The sequence below is a fragment of the Ranitomeya imitator genome, chromosome 4, assembly GCF_032444005.1.
Source record: "Ranitomeya imitator isolate aRanImi1 chromosome 4, aRanImi1.pri, whole genome shotgun sequence".
NCBI lineage: Eukaryota > Metazoa > Chordata > Amphibia > Anura > Dendrobatidae > Ranitomeya > Ranitomeya imitator.
The window spans coordinates 215,262,620-215,283,089 of NC_091285.1; the positions used below are offsets into that span (position 1 = coordinate 215,262,620).

General features: G+C 41.1%; 1 protein-coding gene across 1 annotated transcript in view; it reads left to right on the forward strand.

Moving 5' to 3' along the window:
* DCN (decorin) overlaps positions 1 to 15,126 on the forward strand; it is a 223,667-nt gene extending 208,541 nt beyond the window's left edge. The window contains exons 7-8 of the mRNA XM_069764368.1: positions 9,671 to 9,809; positions 13,154 to 15,126. Of these exons, the coding sequence (XP_069620469.1) occupies positions 9,671 to 9,809; positions 13,154 to 13,348 (334 nt within the window). The 3' untranslated portion in view covers positions 13,349 to 15,126. The remainder of the gene's footprint in view (positions 1 to 9,670; positions 9,810 to 13,153) is intronic.
* The last annotated feature ends 5,344 nt before the right edge of the window (positions 15,127 to 20,470 follow it).

A 20,470-nucleotide genomic window follows, 5' to 3' on the forward strand; every position in this document is an offset into this window, starting at 1 on the left:
TGTTGATTTATTAGATAGACAGCATAGTCCAAAATGAAGGGAAAAATTAACACAGCCCTTCAGGGAAAACAGGGAAACAAGTTGAACAAAATGCTGTAACACAGTCCATACATTTGCGGGGAACTGCTCTATGGAGCAATACAGAGATAGCACAGGTTCAGTTTTTCCTCCTCAGGATACAAACAGCAGGAGTTCCTCTCTCCAGCCCTACTGAACCATGACTACCTCTGGAGGCCATCTATTTAAGCCCCAGAATACACCCTCGGGTGGAGAAAAACCTTCCACCAGCTCTATGGTTGTCCACACAAAACCCAGCCCTTAAAATAGATTGGCTGTTAACCCCTCGCAGCACTTACTGTGCTGAAGTAAAATTTCTGGCTTTCACATCACTGAAGCCATTAAGCGCAGCAAAACATATCTCCCCTCCAGCACTTTACCAGCGACTTTGTCACATATCCCCCCCTCTGCCCAAAGCCAGGGGTTTGGGCACCATCACTTGTTAAACGGGGAGTCTGGACAGGGTATCTGCATTCCCATGCAGCTTTCCTGGCCTGTGCTCATCATGAAAATGAAAGTCCTGGAGCACTTAAAGCCATCTAGTCACCTAGGCATTCTTCCCCTTCCGTTCACTCATCCATCTCAGTGGTGCATGATCTGAGACTAGCCTGAACTTACAGCCTAGCAGGTAGTACCTTAGGGCATCAATTGCCCATTTGATGGCCAAGCATTATTTTTCCATGATGACATAGATCTTTTCACAGGAGAAGAGTTTCCTACTTAGGTATAGGACTGGACATTCATTCCAACTATCTCCTGGGACAACACACCTCCCACCCTAATGTCGTAGGTGTCCATTTGGAACACAAACTCCTTAGTGACATTCAGTGCAACCAAGAATGGCTGGAATGCCTTCTCTGCTTCAGAGGACCATTTGGCCATCAATGTCTTTGTGCCTTTGAGAACATCAGTCAGGGGGCTGGCTATCATTGCAAAATTCAGGACAAATCGCAGGTAGTATCACACAATTCCTAGAAACATCCTGACATGCTTTTTATGAGTCCAGTTGTGGCCACTTTTGGGTTGCCTTCACATTGTCTACATGAGGCTTTATATGGTGTCTCCCAACGATGTAACTCAAGTATTTTGCCTCTTCTTTCCACAGGGTGCACTTCTTTGGGTTGATGGTAAACCCTGCCTTCCTCAGTGCGTCTATTACCTAGACCTTCTGCATTTGACTTCCACAACAAGGGCAGAAGATGACAATGTCATCCAGATAAGTGGCGGCTTACTTTTTGTGAGAGGCTCGGTTTTGGTCCATGGTCCTTTGGACAGTAGCTTATGCTCCTTGAAGTCTGAATGGCATCTGGGTATACTGAAAACACCATTCAGGTGTAGAAAAGGTCATGTTCTCCTTGGCACTTAGGGATAGGGGAATTTTCCAATACCCTTTTGATAGGTCCAGGGTGGTAATATATCTGGCTGGCCCTAGCCTCTCAATGAGCTCATCGACTCAGGGCATCAGATATGCATTGAGCTTGGACATCTCATTAAGCTTCCTGTAGTCATTACATAAGCACCACTGTCTATCCAGCTGTGGCATAAGAACAATAGGGCAAGACCAACCACTCTTTGACTCCTACATGACGTCCAGGCTCAACATTCTCCTTACCTTCTTTCGAGCTCACCTCGCAAGGGGATTAGGGAATCCTATATGGCTTTTGATTCACCCTCACATGCATTTTAGTCTGGATTTTGTGTTGGAACTGGTCCCAGTTCTGCTGAAGCAACTCACTGAACTGTTGAACAGTAGAACTTTTGTAGGACCCATTCTTGGGTTTTATCTGTGCCCAGATGCCCCACCAACACATGAGATTGGGCCAGGTCTAGTACACCACATCTATAAGGTCAAGGGACTAAGAGCTGCTGTAATACTTCCCATCGCTGTTTCATGACCCAGTAAATCAATTCCTCATTCACTGCAAAGTAAGGGAACCTGGTGTCGACCTCGTACTCTTGGTCAGCCCCATTTATCACAGTCACATTTTCAATTGCCCCTTTTAGGGTAAGATTCCACATTCAAGCAGTCCCAGAAACCCCCAGTTCAGGAATCTCGGCCTCACTAGTCACCCTCTTATCCTTGTCACTAGCCAGGACACACAAGGGATACTTAGCCACCTCTCAATGCGATGGGGTTTCATCAGAGTTGAGCTGGCTCATGTCTGAGACATTTGGTATCCCCTCCTTCTGCCATAAATCCCAGAACAGGCTAAAGTCCCGCCCTTTTATTGGTGTAGCAAGTCCTTATCCACCTCAACCTCATGGGTCTCAGCCCGACAGTTTGTTTTTATAGACACTCTGTCAATGGAATAGTCCTTGGTGTCCCTGTGGATACAGCAGACACTTACATGTTTCCATGGGATCAACTGGTGGGTGAGGGTGGTCCATATCACAGTCACCAAACTCCCTGAGTCAAAGACTCCTGACATCAGCACACCATTTATGGCCATGGGACATGACTGCAGCCCCTCTCCGAGCTGATAGCCCAGACTGCAAGTGGGATAAGCATAGTACGAGCAGTGCCTTCCTAGGTTGCAGTCCATCTTCTTAGAGGACAAAGGACAATGGGCAGCTATATTTCCCAGACCATGACATCTCCAGCAGAGCAAGTCTTTACCAACGGCCCTTGGCAAACCCTCAGCAATCTCTTGGGATCTATGACTCCCCCCAGTGGTGGCTTTATTATCCCTATTTTGAGACTTGGGCTCCTGATGGGTTCCTCAGTATGGACATGAACCACCCCCTAGCTTCCTTAGGGACCTTTTGACCAGCTGGTACCTTTCTATGAGGCTTAGCAGGTAGTCTACATTCCGGGGGCCTCCCTGCGCAACCCACGACTTTGCTGGAGCGGAGGACTCTGGCTACAACCATTTCTGAGCCAGATGCAGTAGGTCAAACATCTGAGGTCGAGGGGGTTTGTCACCATAATATGCCCAGTGATGAACCCTTTGGGCTCTGTCAGACATAGTGACCCCTGAGCGTGCCAATGTCTTTGTTTTAAATTTGGCATATTCCCAGGCTTGTAAAGCCAAGTCATAATAAGCTTTCTGGGGTCCGCCAGTTAGATAAGGGGCTGACACTTCTGCACAGTGCTCGGGGAGCAGCTTCTCCAGCACTACTACTTAATCAAACACAGTCAAAACCACCTCTACATCATCACCTAGTGTCATTTTGTGCATCGCTCATTTTAGCGCCCTCCGGACGTATATGTCATCACCTAAACTTGGGGAACAAGCTTCCAGCCTTCCATGAACCGCCCCTGCAAAGCAGCTCAATCTGCTGCTGCTTTTGTGAGAACTGGTCCTGTTAGGACTGCTGCTGTTGGTGGAGTTGCTGCTGATTCTGCTGCTGTTGCATCTGTTCGATATGCAGCTTACTTGTCTCCTCATGTGCCAGCTGATGCTGCTGCTGCTGTGCGTTCACCAGCTGCTTAATCAGGTCCCCCATACTGCCCGATTGAGTTAAAATGTAAAAGTGAAAAAAGATTTCAAAAAATTGTACACTTTTTTCAGAAATCACAAAATATGAAAGACAAAATGAAAAAAATGATTCCCATAAAAAATAAACAAAAAAAGTACACATATTTGATATCACCACATCCAAAATAACCTGATCTATAAAACTGTTACACTAGTTAACGCCTTTAGTGAGCACTGTAAAAAAGAAAATATTGCAAATAACTATACTTTTTCATCATACTTCATTAAAAGGGAAAAAAGTGATCAAAAAGTCGATTGTAAATAAAAATGGTATTGCTGAAAACATCATCTTGTAATGCAAAAAAACATGCTGCAATACAGCATCGTCAGTACAAATAAAAAAGCTATAGCTCAGAACACAGTAATTCAAAAACAATTGCTTTTCTGTAAAATAGTTTTTATTATGTAAAAGCAACCAAAACATAAAAAATTAAATAAATGTGGTATCGCTGTAATCGTCCTGACTAGAATAAAACTGTCTTATCACTTTTACTAAACGGTGAGCGGCATAAAAAATAAACCAAAAAACAATTCCTGAGTTGCTGCTTTTTTCATTTTGCCTCTCAAAAATCAGAATAGAAAGCAATAAATATGTTATGTGCCCGAAAATGGTACAAGTAAAAACATCAACTTGTCCCACAAAAAAGAAGCCCTCGCATGACTCTGTCAGCAGAAATATTGAAAAGTTACAGCCCTCAAACTTGTTTTCCAAAAAAAGAATCTTTTAGTGTACGATAGTAGCCAAACATAAATGGGGTTACTTTAGGGGTGATTCTGCTCTTCTTGCACTTAGGCATTTATAGTGTCCGCAAAATATTATAGGGTAATCTGTGCTCTAAGAGTCATATAGCACTTTGTTCCTTTTGAGTCTTGTTGTGTGGCTAAGCAGTACCACACAGCCACATATGGGGTATTCTTTAAGTATACCAGAAATTGTGTGAAACATTTTAGTTCCATTTTAACCCATTTCCCTGTGTGAAAATGTAAAATATGTGGTTAAAACAACATTTTTGTGGTAAAAGTGTACGGTAATTATTTTTTCTTCACTGCCCAATGGTATAAAATTCTGTAACACACTCGTGATGTTCATATAATCACTGCAGCCTTAGATGAATTCAATTAGAGGTGTAGTTTGTAAAATGGGGTCACATAAAGGGGGGCTCTGATGTTCTGGCACCTCCGCAATCCATTCCAGCCAAAATTACATTCTAGAATTCAATTGTGGCTCTTGCTATTCCGAGCCCTGCTATGTGTCCAAACAGTAGTTCTGTATCTGTACCTCATGTGGAGTATTGGTGTACCCGGGAGAAATTGCACAAAAAATTGTATGGTCCGATCTCTCCTGTTACCCTTGTGAAAGTGAAAATTTGGGGGCAAAATCAACATTTTTGCAGGAAAAAATGTATTTTTTTATTTTTATTTTCACAGCTAATTGTCCTAAATTTCCGTAAAACACCTGAGGGTTCTAGGTCTTGCGGCCTTACACAACTGCTGGTGGAGCAGCATATGCCCCTCTGCCCCCAACCCCAATTCACTCTGCAGCCAATCAATAGTCACTAATCAACTGCAGGTCATCAATCAGATCAGTGGCCATTATGTCCGATTGGATGTCTGCGTGATGAAATATTGAAAGCTGCAGCTAGTCAGTGGCCGCTGATTGGCTGCAGTATTTAAGTGACACAGCAGCGTCACCCCCCCAGGGTACACTGGAACAGCACTGCCAAGAGATCCTGAATTGATTAAACTGTGGTTTTCCAGTAGAGGACAGTCCCTTTAATAAGGCCAATTCACCTTACTGGGGGCTTTTTAATAAATTTGTGAATTACTGATTAAAGAATAATTCATAAGCATACATTTAGGATCAATTCCACATTTAATAAGCTGCTTTTTAGAAAACCTTACTTTAGCCATAATACTTCGAAGGATTGAATCTATTCTGATAAACATGAGATGTGCACTTGGTAGAAGATTAAGTGATTTGACATCAATTTAACATAATATTGGAGGTTGAACAGTTATGTTGAAACACGTGCGAACCCTGGGGGCAGCAATACTTGGATAACAAGCACTAACATACAGTTCACAGTGAAAATACCTGCTGTGTTCTCGGATAACACATTCCAGGCGTGCACAGAAATGTGCCGTATTTTTTTTTTTTCTACAAGCACGAGAGGCACTTAAATTATATTGCATACCTTGGGGGATGTAATGGTAGTAAAAAGTTATAGAGCATAAGCATGGTATTTGTCATCCATAATGTAAAATATACAGAAATAAAAAAATATATATTCAAAGACATTAAATTACATGTATTAAAATATTCAAGCACATCTGGATGCTAAAAATGAGCAAAAAGATTTAAACTACTCTGATTTAGCTTCGATTTTAGTCCTTGATTGCAGCCAATTGCCTGCTCAGCATCCTGAAGGCCATTGACACTTATTAGGCCTTGTGATTGCTACTCATGAAGCTGTAGGCTACTGACAAGAGTTTGCCTGAACGCTGCGTGCAGCCATATTGAATTACTAGAGCGTTAAAGTTTCAAGCCCTAAATAGTAAACGTGGATAACTTGCAAGCCGCAAGCGTATCATATGTATCGGTCACATCCATGTGCGCTGCAGACACCATACAGAGAGCATGCGGATCCATTCTACACAATGTGCCAGTCAGTGCACATGGACAATATTCCACATGGACCACTGTCTGTATGTAAAAGTCCTAGCATGCACTATGCTGGTCCAATTTATGGACCAGACTAGTGTATGTAAATAACAGGCAGTTCCTCCAGCCTTCCATTATTTGTTACAGCCTCAATGTTTATACATCATGATAATTAGGAAAAAGACATAGCACAAAAAAATATAACGGGCTGGAGACATAACTACAATAGAATGTTCCCCCAAAAGTTATTAATAAAAAGGTGAAGTACTCGCATATATAATATACACAAGAAACGAAAATGGAGTAAATGAAGACAACCAAGTATATAATAAAACAAAGCATTTTGTTGATATTTAACACCAATGGTTTTACCACGTCGTGTACTAGAAAACGTGTAAAAAAATTCCAAGTGCGGTGACATTGCAAAAAAGATGCAATTCCACATTTGTTTTTTGTTTGGCTTTTTTGCTAGGTTCACTAAATGCTAAAACTGACCTGCCATTATGATTCTCCAGGTCATTACGAGTTTATAGACACCAAACATGTCTTGATTATTTTTTATCTAAGTGGTAAAAAAAAATTCCAAACTTTGCAAAAAAAAAATAAAAAATTGCACAATATTCCGATACCGGTAGCATCTCCATTTTTAATGATCTGGGGCTGCGTGAAGGCTTATTTTTTGTGTGCTGAGCTGACATTTTTAACAATACCATTTTGGTGCAGATACGTTCTTTTGATCGCCCGTTATTGCATTTTAATGCAATATTGTGGTGACCAAAAAAACATAGTTCTGGCGTTTTGAATTTTTTTCTCGTTACACCATTTAGTGATCAGATTATTTTTTTAAATTGATAGATCGGGCGATTCTAAACTCGGCGATACCAAATATGTGTAGGTTTTATTTTTTTATTGTTTTATTTTTAATGGGGCAAAAGGGGAGTGATTTGAACTTTTATGTTTTTTTTTATTTTTTTGATATTTTTGAAAACATTTTTTTTTACCTTTGCCATGCTTCCATAGGCTCCATGGGAGGCTAGAAGCTGGCATAGCCTAATCCGCTCTGCTAGATAGGGGCGATGATCAGATTGCCCCTATGTAGCGGAATTACAGCATTGCTATGAGCGCCGACCACAGGGTGGTGCTAACAGCAATCTGGCATCAACAACCAGTGAACAGTGGCATAACTAGAGTCCGATGGGCTCTGGTGCTAAATTTGGACCTGAGCACCCACCGATATTTTGGTCAAAAGTAATAGCCCTTGTTGCATTCTATATCCTATAAAGACATATGTGTTTCTCATCCCTTATAATTTAATAATATCCTCCATCTTGGACCCCTTCTAGTAAGAATGTTCCCTATACTGGATGCTTTCCAGTAATAATGTCCAACATCCTGTTTATGTGGCATTTACCATATATACTCGAGTATAAGCCGACCCGAGTGTAAGCCGAGACCCCTAATTTTGCCACAAAAAACCGGGAAAACGTAATGACTTGAGTATAAGCCTAGGGTGGAAAATGCAGCAGCTACCGGTAAATTTCAAAAATAAAAATAGATACCAATAAAAGTAAAATTTATTGAGATATCAGTAGGTTAAGCGTTTTTGAATATCCATATTGAATCAGGAGCCCCATATAATGCTCCATACAGTTCATGATGGGCCCCATAAGATGCTCCAGACAAAATATGCCCCATATAATGCTCCATAAAGTTTATGATGGGCCCCATAAGATGCTCCATATTAAAATATGCCCCATATAATGCTGCACAAAGGTTAATAATGGCCCCATAACATGCTCCATAGACCCATTTGCCCCATACAGTGCTGCATAAAGGTTAATAATGGCCCCATAAGATGCTCCATAGAGACATTTGCCCCATAAAATGCTTCACAAATGTTGATTATGGCCACATAAGATGCTCCATAGAGATATTTGCCCCATATAAAGCTGCACAAATGATGACTATGGCCCCATACGATGATCCATAGAGATATTTGCCCCATGTAATGCTTCACAAATGTTGATTATGGCCCCATAAGATGCTCCATAGAGATATTTGCCCCATATAGTGCTGCACAAATGCTGATTATGGCCCCATAAGATGCTCCATAGAGATATTTGCCACATATAATGCTGCACTAATGTTGATAATGTTAAAAAAAATGACATACTCACCTCTCCTCGCTCAGGCCCCCGGCACTTGTGATATTCAACTGTCCTCGTTTCACCACCGGGTGCCGCTCTGTCTTCCGTGCACTATACACTTCATTGCGTCCTCTAACCTGAGCGTCACAGCAGAGGATGCGGAAGACGGAGTAGCACCCGGTGGTGGAACGAGGACAGGTGAATATCGCGCAATGCTGCTCACCCTCCCCATTACACTCACCTGCTCCTGGCGTGGTCCCTGGCAGCTTCCTTGATGGTCTTCTCCAGGCACTGACAGCTTCTTCCAGCGTTGAGTGGTCACAGGTTACCGCTCATTACAGTAAAAAATATGCGGCTCCACCCCTATAGGAGTGGAGTCGCGTCCAAATTCATAATGGTTGATTATGGCCACATAAGATGCTCCATAGAAACATGTGACCCATATAATGCTGCATAATGGTTGATTATGGCCCCATACGATGCTCTCTAGAAAATGTGCCACATATAATGCTGCATAAAGGTTAATAATTGCCTCATAAAATGCTCCATAGAAACATTTGCCCCATATGATGCTGCATAAAGGTTAATAATGGCCGCGGAAGACGGAGCGGCACACTGTGGTGGAACGAGGACAGGTGAATATCGCGCAATGCTGCTCACCCTCCACATTATACTCACCTGCTCCTGGCGTGGTCCCTGGCAGCTTCCCTGATGGTCTTCTCCGGGCACTGACAGCTTCTTCCAGCGTTGAGTGGTCACTGTTACCGCTCATTACAGTAAAAAACATGCGGCTCCACCCCTATAGGAGTGGAGTCACGTCCATATTCATTACTGTAATGAGTGGTACCATGTGCCCGCTCAACGCTGGAAGAAGCTGTCAGCGCACAGAGACCATCGGAGATGCAGGGACCGCATCGGGGTGGGTGTGTATGTGACAGCTGCCGCTCCCCCTCCCCCGCCGACCCCCCGCTGACAATGACTCAAGTATAAGCTGAGAGGGGCACTTTCAGCCTAAAAATGGGCTGAAAATCTCGGCTTATACTCGTGTATATACGGTATATGGATTTTTCTAAACCACATTTCCATGAATGAGACAGCTGCAAAAATATATATAATTTATTAGTGGTGTGCTGTCAGTTTATCAGTTTGCTGACAGTTTCCAATGGCAACCATAATAATTTTGAATCTTGCTGGATATTACAGAATAACCTGTGACTGTAAAGTCAGTATATATGGTCATATTTTTCCTAAATGAAGTTCCTAACATAGACAGATATTTGAATGTTATACTTTTTCTTACTTTAAACACTTTATTATTTCTGCAGGTTAGGATTGAGTTATAACAGCATTATTAATGTTGAAAATGGATCCATTTCCAATGTTCCACATTTACGGGAGCTACACTTAGACCATAACAGCCTTACTCAGGTGCCTGCAGGACTCAATGAACATAAGTACATACAGGTAAAGTGTCAATTATGAACTATTATAAAAATATAACAGGACACTAAGGTAAAAGAGGGATCCAGGCTTCCTTCTCTACCCCTTGCCTAGACTCTGATGTTCAGCTGCAGCCACTCACTGAACTCAGAAACTCTACAGATATCAGTAACAAGGGTCGCTGAGTTTATTGATTGGCTTCTGCACTGTTGTCAGGATGTTAGCGCTACAGCCAAACAACAGAGACAAGGGCAGTGGCAAAGACAAATGAGGTAAGCAAAGCTTACGGTTTTTAAAACATAACTGAGCCTATGGACCAAATTTGCAAAAAGTGGATAACCCCTTTAAGATTACTCATATATATATACACACATGGTCAAAATTGTTGGTACCCATCGTTTAATGACAGAAAAACCCACAATGGTCACAGAAATAACTTGAATCTGACAAAAGTAATAATAAATTAAAAATCTATGAACATGAACAAATGAAAGTCAGACATTGCTTTTCATCCATGCTTCCACAGAATTTAAACAAAAATAAAACTCATGAAATAGGCTTGGACAGAAATGATGGTACCCCTGAAAATAATGTGACAAAAGGAACATGTTAAATCAAGGTGTGTCCACTAACTAGCATCACTGGTGTCTAAAATCTTGGAATCATTGAGTGGGCCTGTATATAGGGCTACAGACACTCACTGTGCTGTTTGGTGACATGGTGTGTATCACACTCAACGTGGACCAGGGGAAGCGAAGGAAAGAGCTGTCTCAGGAGAGTAGAAAGGAAATTATAAACAAACCTGCTAAAAGTAAAAGTTATAAGACCATCTCCAAGTTGCTTGATGTTCCTGTGACTACAGGACACATATTTTTCAGATATGTGAGAGCATTGGCCACAAGAGGAAAATTGATGACAAATCAGGGAGACTGATAATACGAATAGTAACTAAAGAGTCAAGAAGTCACATGAGCTCTATGTTCACAGACGGAGAAATGAAGCATATCAAGAAAAGAACACTGTCCCTACTGTGAAACATGGAGGAGGCTCTGTTATGTTCTGGGGCTGCTTTACTGCATCTGCCACAGGGTGTCTAGAATCTGTGAAGGGAACAAAGAAATCTCAAGACTATCAAGGGATTCTAGAGAGAAATGTGCAGCCCAGTGTCAGAAAGCTTGGCCTCAGTCGCAGTCGCAGGTCATGGGTCTTGCAACAGGATAATGACCCAAAACAAACAGCTAAAAACACCCAAGGATGGCTAAGAGGAAAACACTGGACTATTCTGAAGTGGCCTTTTATGAGTCCTGACCTAAATGCTATTGAGAATCTTCGGAAAGAGCTGAAGCATGCTGTCTGGAAAAGGCAACCTTCAGACACGAGACAACTGGAGCACTTTGCTCTTGAGGAGTGTCCAAAATAGCTGTAGAGAGGTGCAGAAGTCTCATTGACAGTTACAGGAATCGTTTGATTGCAGTGATTGCCTCAAAAGGTTGTGCAACAAAATATTAAGTTAAGGGTACCATCATTTCTGTCCAGGCCTATTTCAAGAGATTTAATTTTTTTTAAATTCTGTGGAAGCATGGTTGAAAAGCAATTGTCTGTTTCATTTGTTCATTTTTATAGATCTTTTATTTATTATTACTTTTGAGAGATTCAAGTTATTTCTGTGACCATTGTGGGTTTTTCTGTCATTAAACGAGGGTTAACAATTTTGACCACGTATGTACAGTATATCTACTGTATATATTAGATAATTTCAGTATTTTCTCTTTTACCTGCATTATTGTAAGTAACAAGCATGATCAGTCCTGTGTTAAGTTCCTACTATGAGTTTTTAGGAGTTAGTTCTTTACGTGTATTTTTACTTTGCAAAAAAGCCCAGCATCTTACAGTTCCTGCTAAGTGGATTGGGTTTATAGAAATCTCATGCCCACTAAAAATGAATTTAATCCAAACATGACTATATCAATAACATTTTGTCAGAGCAAAATACCAGGAAGTACAAACGCAAAGCAGCCATCTTTAAAACATGACATACCAACTAAGGCTACGTTCACATTTGCGTTGCGTCGGGCGCAGGTTCGGCGACGCATAGCGACGCATGCGTCATGCGCCCCTATATTTAACATGGGGGCGGATGGATATGCGTTGTCTTGCATTTTGTGATGCATGTGTCATTTTTGGCGCAAGCGTCAGGGTGCAGAGGACGCAGCAAGTTGCATTTTTTTGCGTCCAAAATCAAGCCAAAAATGGATGCATGCGTCACAAAACAATGCGTTTTTGCATGCGTTTTGCATGCGTTGTGCGTTGCGTCGCCGACGCAACGCCCAACAACGCAAATGTGAACGTAGCCTAATAGATGCAAGGTCAAAAACATGTAAAAATTGTATATTAAAATAAAACACACTCAAAAACACAATGAAAAAAGCAAGTAACCTAATTTAGCTAAGGCTATGTTCCCACACTGAGCTTTTATTGACTTTTTGGTGTTGCAGAATTTCTGCACCTATTATTTAAATTGGGATACTTGCATTTTTTATGCTTTTATGTGCAGTTTTTTTAGCATGTTTTTATCACATTTTTGACTCTGCGGTTTTTGTCTTTTTTTTAGTGTGTCATGTTTTAAATAAAGCTGCTTTGTTCTTGAAACTTCCTGGTATTTGGGTTTTCCAAGCTTTATTGATATACTTAGGTGTGGATTGAATGCGTTTTTAATGCGTTTCTTCAGCGGATACGCGCCATGCAACTCTATAGGGAAAATCCACACAGAAATCTGAGCGTACCCACAAGAGAAATTGACATGTTACGGATTTGAAACACGCACCGCAGATCAGTTTACGTTGAGTTAAACAAAACCACAGTGGGCAGGAGATTTTTATAAATCCCATCCACTTTGCTGGAACTAAGATGCTACGTTTTTAATGCAGCAAAAACACGCAGTGTCAAAAACGCACCAAAACTTATTGTGTGAACGCAGCCTAATGGGTGCAGAGAATCTGCAAAAGAAAAACTAAATCAAAAATTCATTGTGGGAGAAAAGCCTTAGGTAGTTGGATTCTCTGTGCCTGGAAACAGTATTCTGCCTACTTATTTACTGTCTATGGACTATAGGCATGCACAATTGGAGGTCTATAGGGTTCTAAAGACAACTGTGGGGATTTTCATTGCCCAATAGTTACCTTTAGGTCTCCTCAAATATACCGCACATGCATGGTTTACTACTGCGGGTAGCTCTAGAATTAATATTTTTTAATGAGCCATTTTTCATATTCCATTGCTATAATTCAATTGCTGATTATTTTTGTGAAGTTATTCAGTAAGTCTCCACAATTAGCAATCCTAACACATGCTATAATGGTATTTTACAGGTTATCTATCTTCACAATAACAAAATTGCTGCTGTTACAACAAATGACTTTTGTCCTATTGGATACAACACAAAGAAGGCTTCATACACAGGAATCAGCCTCTTCAGCAATCCTGTGCAGTACTGGGAAATCCAACCCGCCACATTCAGATGTGTTTATGAACGCTCCGCTATTCAGATTGGAAACTACAAGTAATCTCCCAGGCTCTTATTTTGTAAAATAAAGTCATTGGGTTTTTTTGTTTTTTTTTTTTACTTTTTTTTAAATATTTTGTTTTTAAAGCCCTAGCAACTAGAAAAACGCAAGTACTGGAATCTGTCCCAAAATATATTTTGTACCTATATTTCATGAAAATATGGCTTCTCCAATGTAAAGAAGGCTGCTGATGGTATATATCATGTACTGTCATAAATGTAGTCTACTTTCCATGAAACATGAGGATTGCTCACTTAGTGCGTTATGCTAAGGAATATGTATGCTCTGGTAAATCATGAATTACATTTTTGCTTCAGAAGAGCAAATTAAATTGATTTTTTTTTTTCATATTTCTTTTCTGAAAATGGAAGTGTTGTTATAATCTATTAACATATGTTGACCTACAATATCAAAGCTGAACTTGTACGTGCAAGCACCAAACAGGAAGAAGTGAGCCCAGTCTTCAGAGCAGGGCGGCAGAGAAAAGTGCAACGAGAACGATTGTAGCTCTTCTTAATATTGTAGAGGAATTGTAGGTGGGAGGGGAATGAATGTAAGCTATTTCCAAGAAATAACAGCGTTTAGGGAGCTACTTAGTGTATGCATTTGCACCCACTAGTCCTTTAGATTTTAAAGGGAATTTATCAGCAGGTATTTGCTATGTAATCTGGGGGCAGCATAATTTAGCTGCTCACACACAAATTGCAGGCTGTATGCTGCAGTTTCCATACAATGAAAGCTTTATCACCAGGAGACTACCACTGCTCGACCCACAGTGCACATGAGCCCTGATCTGACCACACCCCCAGTAATAAGCAGCTCACTGTCAATAGACAGATGTACACAAGAGCTGTGTGGGCGGGGTTAGCTTTATCAGCTATGCTACATTTGAAAACTCTGATTGCATCACAGCTGTTGCATCTGGTAAACTAAGTGATACATCTTTGAAATCAGGGTCTCAGCCTCTACATTATGCGGCGCTCACGTGTGGTAGCAAAAACCTGCTGACCGATCCCCTTTAAGCATTTTACAGGTGCAAAGAATGCAGAGAAACTGTCCTGGGGACATGTACCCTTTAACAAAAGGCTGGAATGCTATCTCTCAACATATTGTAAATGAGTAAAATGGTCGATGATGAACAACAACACAACCCTTATGAATTCCATATGTCATCTCATATCCTCTACCGTTTATGTCTTATTGATGTTGTATTGTCCTAGTTTTTAAATCAGTATATAAAATGCAACACAAAACCACTGATATCCTATTCGTGCATATATCCCTTATGTATCTGTAATATCAAAGCCAAACAATCTGTTTATGCTCCAATGAAGACACCAAAGGTACTTTTCTATAGTGTACTGAGCGTATAAGCTTGCTACTTGTTGTTCTCACGTAAATACCATAGTTTATTAGGCATCTAGTTGGCGTCTCAGTTAAAACTTTAAAGGAGTACAGTATGTATAAAATGAAATCAGAACTAATTTTACTACGCAAAATCGACACTGTTGCTGGACCACTGACATCTGTTTTGAAGCACCACATGGTATGCTTGGATTGGAAATAATAGGACTGCATACTTACCGTAATACTTGGGTTGCCTGGATGTTTTACTGGTTTCAAGTGTTTATTAATGTTTTATGAAGTTACAATAAATTGCAGATCCACTCGTCTGTTAGACATATGTGAGCTACAGTACATACTATATTTTGACTGAAACATGTTTGGTTCAAATATGGAATTATTTGTAAAGTACATTAAAATGTCAGAAAGCTGAATTATGTTGAATTTTATAACTCATATGTGCGATGTCTTATTTATAGCATTTTATTTCTTGCAGACTACACATAGCTTTTATTATTCATGTACGCATCATATGCAAGGAAGGAAACTTTTGAATTCAATACATACTTACTATCTGGTCGGGACTCTATGTGGAAACCTAGCATATAAAGTCTTTGTGCTAGCTACCCTGTTTAACAGGTTTCGGGGAAGGCTTCCATTTTCACCATTTCACCCCTATAACGTCATTTCGCCTTCGACGCAAAGTCCTTTGTCTTATGTCTACAGAGTAGCTACTGGCCAATGGAGAGAGTTGGCAGTAAATAAGTTAAATACCTGAGCAGAACGAAGAGTACTAGGGCAAGGACAAAATCAACAGGCAGTAATGTAGTCAAGAGCATGGTTGGGGTCAGAACCAGGAGGATGGAATCAAAGGCAAAATCATCAAGCAAGCAAAGGGTCAAGGAGAATGAGTAGTATTTATTATTTGGCTATTATAAACAGCATCATCATATTCCACAGCTCTTTACAGATATTGACAACACTGCCTCATTGAGGCTAACAGTCTAAATTCCCAATCAGTATGTTTTTGGAGAGGGGGGGAACGAAGTACCTGGATGAAACCAAAGCAAGAAGATACATACGAACTCCTTGCAGATGTTGTCCTTGGTGGGATTTGAACCTAGGACTGACCCCAGCACTGGAAAGCAACAATTCTAAGCACTGAGCCACTATGCTGCCCATAATGGTAGTAATACATGCTGGGTCAGGTTTAAAGTTCAGGAAACAGATAAAGTACACCAAAGTCAGTATGAGTATCTATATCCTGTCAATCACATGGTATACAAAAGACATTTAATAGGGTGCAATATTGTATTGACCTCTTAACACTGTAATGTAACTACTCCTGCTGACTGTTTACATCATTCTACCAAGCGAGATTATTAAAATATTACTTTTACTAAATATTGTAGAATCAAACCAAATTACCAAAACCAAAAGGCACAAAAGATGAACAAACTAACCCAATAGGTCAGCCCACGCAAGTATAAAAGAGACAGTTCAGCTGACAGTGGTTCAGGTCATCCATAGAATACGTATTGGTGTTGATGTCCCATACAGTGACAGTGGTCACATATTCATCCTAAATCATACAGTTAAATCTAGGTGTGCATAAAGAAAATCGTAATGATCTCACCCTAATTCCTACATCCGAGGATGAAGGAAGATGATCATCACATCAAACATCCGTCCTGTACATATCAGTTGTTACAGACAGGTGGAGCCAGCAAGAGGCTCTAGTAGACACTGATTACATTATTATGACCCTGTTACCCCATAGCTTCCGCCCTGACAAGGGCAGTCCACATCTGGCCCTAAAAGTGGACAGCCTTAGAACAAAAACATACGGCTTCCAATTCATTTCTCCCTATCTGGTTCCTCAGGGGAAATAAGTACACAATATGGTAATTTTCATACATCTTATCCCCAGTATCTTGATGGTGGATTTGGTCAATGACTGGTATAACTAACCTTTTCTTAGGACCAAGCTGCAATCCGAGGGTCCTCACATCTGCAACAGCTGTAAGCAATAATCAAGCAGCTAACTAATATCAAGCCCTGAAAGGTTGGAAGCCGGAATGCACACCTTTCAAGCTATGTTTGTCAATGAAATGCATGCACTTCCTGCTTACAGACTTCCTGTCTCTTCCAATTCCAAAGAGAGGGCCAATGGCACGCATGTGCCTGTTGTGCGCATCACTTCCTGCGCACCCTCAGTCTTCATCAAAGTGTTTCAAATGGTGTGCGCTGCCCCAGAATGTGTGCGTGACAACTAAACAGGAGACATCCACCATCAGTGCAGCATTGTGTGATCGATTACCGATGGGCAGCGTACCTTCCAGACGTGCCTCTCCTGTGTGTCATACTCCTGTTGATCATGTGACTATCAAAAGATACTTGTCACATGACACTCATCACTTGATTGCTACTTCCGGTATGTACGCTATACAGGGAGACCACAGGGTCCAGAATTAGCCATTTAGACATACAATAGGACAAATCTGGTAATTTCTAGCGCAACAGTCCACCCCCTATGTAAAGATGTATCTTTTCAATAATGTTCGAACACATCACTTATTACCCCTAAAAATCCATTAGATTGGTTAATTAATCAATATCTCTCAGACTCCTTGTCATAAATCATTATAGACCATTCGGGTGAGTATTACTAAAGCATAGTGAGTACACATATTCTGTTTCCTCGAGGACAAAATTGTTATGCAGTAGGACAACAGAGGAAGAAAATAAACCTATTGGGTTAAACCTCGGAATCCCTTGTAAAAATGCCTCTTTGAAGTTCCAAATAGGGCATTTTTCTACCACATAGAATTTTTAGATTTCCAGCATTGTTTTTGCTGCCATTGTTTAATAAAGTAGTTACTATTGAAAAGCAAAGAGATGTATTTCATTGAAAAAAATAATGTATATTAAGTAGGGTTGAGCGAAACGGATCAGACAAATTCAAAAATCGCCGACTTTCGGCAAAATCGGGATTCATGAAACCCGACCCGATCCTAGTGTGGGATCGGCCATGAGGTCGGCGATCTTCACGCCAAAGTCGCGTTTCGTATGATGCTTTCAGCGCCATTCTTCAGCCAATGAAGGAGGATGCAGAATGTGGGCAGCGTCATGACATAGGTCTCGGTCCCCACCATCTTAGAGAAGGGCATGAGAGTGATTGGCTTGCTTTCTGCAGCATCAAAGGGGCTATAATGGGGCGTGTACGCCGACCGCCATCTTACTTCTGCCGATCGTAGCATAGGGAGAGGTTGCTGCCGCTTCATCAGAAGAAGGGATATAGTTAGGGAGGGAAGATTAAGCCCCGAAACTGCTTGTGCTGTAGCGATTTCCACTGTCCAACACCACCATTTATTTGCAGGGACAGTGGAGTTTATATTTTTGTGCATCAGCTCTGTAACTTATTAGGCTGCCCTATAAGGCTCCCTGATAGCTGCATTGCTGTTTGCATGCCGCTGTGCAAACCAACTGCTTTTTTAAAAGCAAAAATCCTGTTGCTCCTTTCTGCACAGTTATCTTGTTTATTTGTCCATACTTTTGTGTGCAGCAGTCCTTTTTATTGCTGCCATACTTTTCCTGAGATCATTGTAGGGAGATTGAAATTGTACTACAGTCCTTGTATTTTTTCATAATCTTCCAGCCACTTTCTGCCACTTACATTGTGTAGTTTTATGCACAGGGCCTGAGGTTTGGTTTAGTCTCCCCCCAAAAAAAAAAGTGAGATTCATATTATCATAAATTGGATATTTTGCAGTCCTGTTAGTTTGTGGTATATCAGCCAGCCACTTTCTGCCACTTACATTGTGTTGTTTTATGCACAGGACCTGAGGTTTGGTTTAGTCTGCCCCCAAAAAAAGTGAGATTCAAATTCTCACAAAGTGGATATACTGCAGTCCTGCTAGTTTGTGGTATATCAACCCGCCACTTTCTGCCACTTACATTGTGTTGTTTTTTGCACAGGGCCTGAGGTTTGGTTTAGTCTCCCCCCAAAAAAAGTGAGATTCAAATGATCACAAAGTGGATATACTGTATTTTCTGGCGTATAAGACTACTTTTTAACCCCTGAAAATCTTCTCAAAAGTCGGGTGTCGTCTTATACGCCAGGTGTCGTCTTATAGGGCAGATGCGGAGTAATCTGCGGTTGCCGCATATTGTGGGGGGAGCGGTCCCAATGACGAGGTGAGGGGGCGCCTCACCGGGAAGGTGTAAGTGAAGCAGAGGCAGAGAAGGAGATAATAGGATACAAAGGTGAGCCAGATGAGTGAAAGAGGAGTGTTTTTCTAGGCACAGCACCGCTCTCTCTGTTTTTTGCATACCCCTGGCATCCCAGATGCTGACAGTTTGCTTCACTTACACCTTCCTGGTGAGGCGCTCCCTCACATCATCATCGGGACCACTCCCCCCCACTATATACGTGGACCGCAGATTGCTTCGCACCCACCCTATAAGACGACACCCGACACATAAGACAACCCCCGACTTTTGAGAAGATTTTATATTTTAACTGGAAAAGTTGGGGGTCGTCTTATACGTACTCTCAAAAATTTATATCAGCACGAGGTACATACAGCTTAAATCATAAAGTAGACCTCAGAAAAAGTATAAAACCACTATTTATTGCTTAAAATCAAGGCGACGAACCCAACCCATAGTGACCAATAAACAAAAACAAACCAAAAAAATACAAAACGTGCTATAAACTAGTTTACCTGACTAGGGTGATATAGCCATCCCCATTAGTTCAATGGTGTTTTTAAAGCACGTTTTGTATTTTTTTGGTTTGTTTTTGTTTATTGGTCACTATGGGTTGGGTTCGTCGCCTTGATTTTAAGCAATAAATAGTGGTTTTATACTTTTTCTGAGGTCTACTTTATGATTTAAGGTCGTCTTATACACCCAGTCGTCTAAAATACGGTATTTTAGTCCTGTTAGTTTGTGGTATATCAGCCGGCCACTTTCTGCCACTTACATTGTGTTGTTTTATGCACAGGGCCTGAGGTTTGGTTTAGTCTCCCCCCCAAAAAAGTGAGATTCAAATTATCACAAAGTGGATATATTTCAGTCCTGTTAGTTTGTCGTATATCAGCCAGCCACTTTCTGCCACTTAGATTGCGTTGTTATATACACTGGGCTTAAGATGTGGTTCAGTCTCCCCCCAAAAAAGGGAGATTCAAATTTTCACAAAGTGGATATACTTCTATCCTGCACTTTGTCGTATATCAGCCAGCCACTTTCTGCCACTTAGATTGCGTTGTTATATACACTGGGCCTAAGTTGTGGTTCAGTCTCCCAAAAAAAAGGGGAGATTCAAATTCTCACAAAGTGGATATACTTCTGTCCTGTTAGTTTGTCGTACATCAGCCAGCCACTTTCTGCCACTTACATTGTGTTGTTTTTTGCACAGGGCCGGATTTTTTGTTCAGTCTCCCCTCAAAAAAAGGGAGATTTAAAAATCTCAACACGTTTATATACACCTTCTACCTTGTTTTACAGTACCATATAACAGTTGTTATTTTGGTTAGATTTTCCAAAAAATGAGGAAGTCAGGCGGAAGAGGCCATGGGCGATGGTTGCGAGCTGGTACTGATGGTGGTGGTGGTGCATCTGGTGGTAGTGGCAAAAGCACAATAGCACCTAAGGCTGGAGGTGTTGAGCCAGCGTCATCGTCTGGCTACACAAGGCCTCGAAGGCTCCCTTATCTGGGAGTAGGAAAATGGCTTTTAAAGCCGGAGCAGCAGGAAAAAGTTTTGGCTTTCCTTG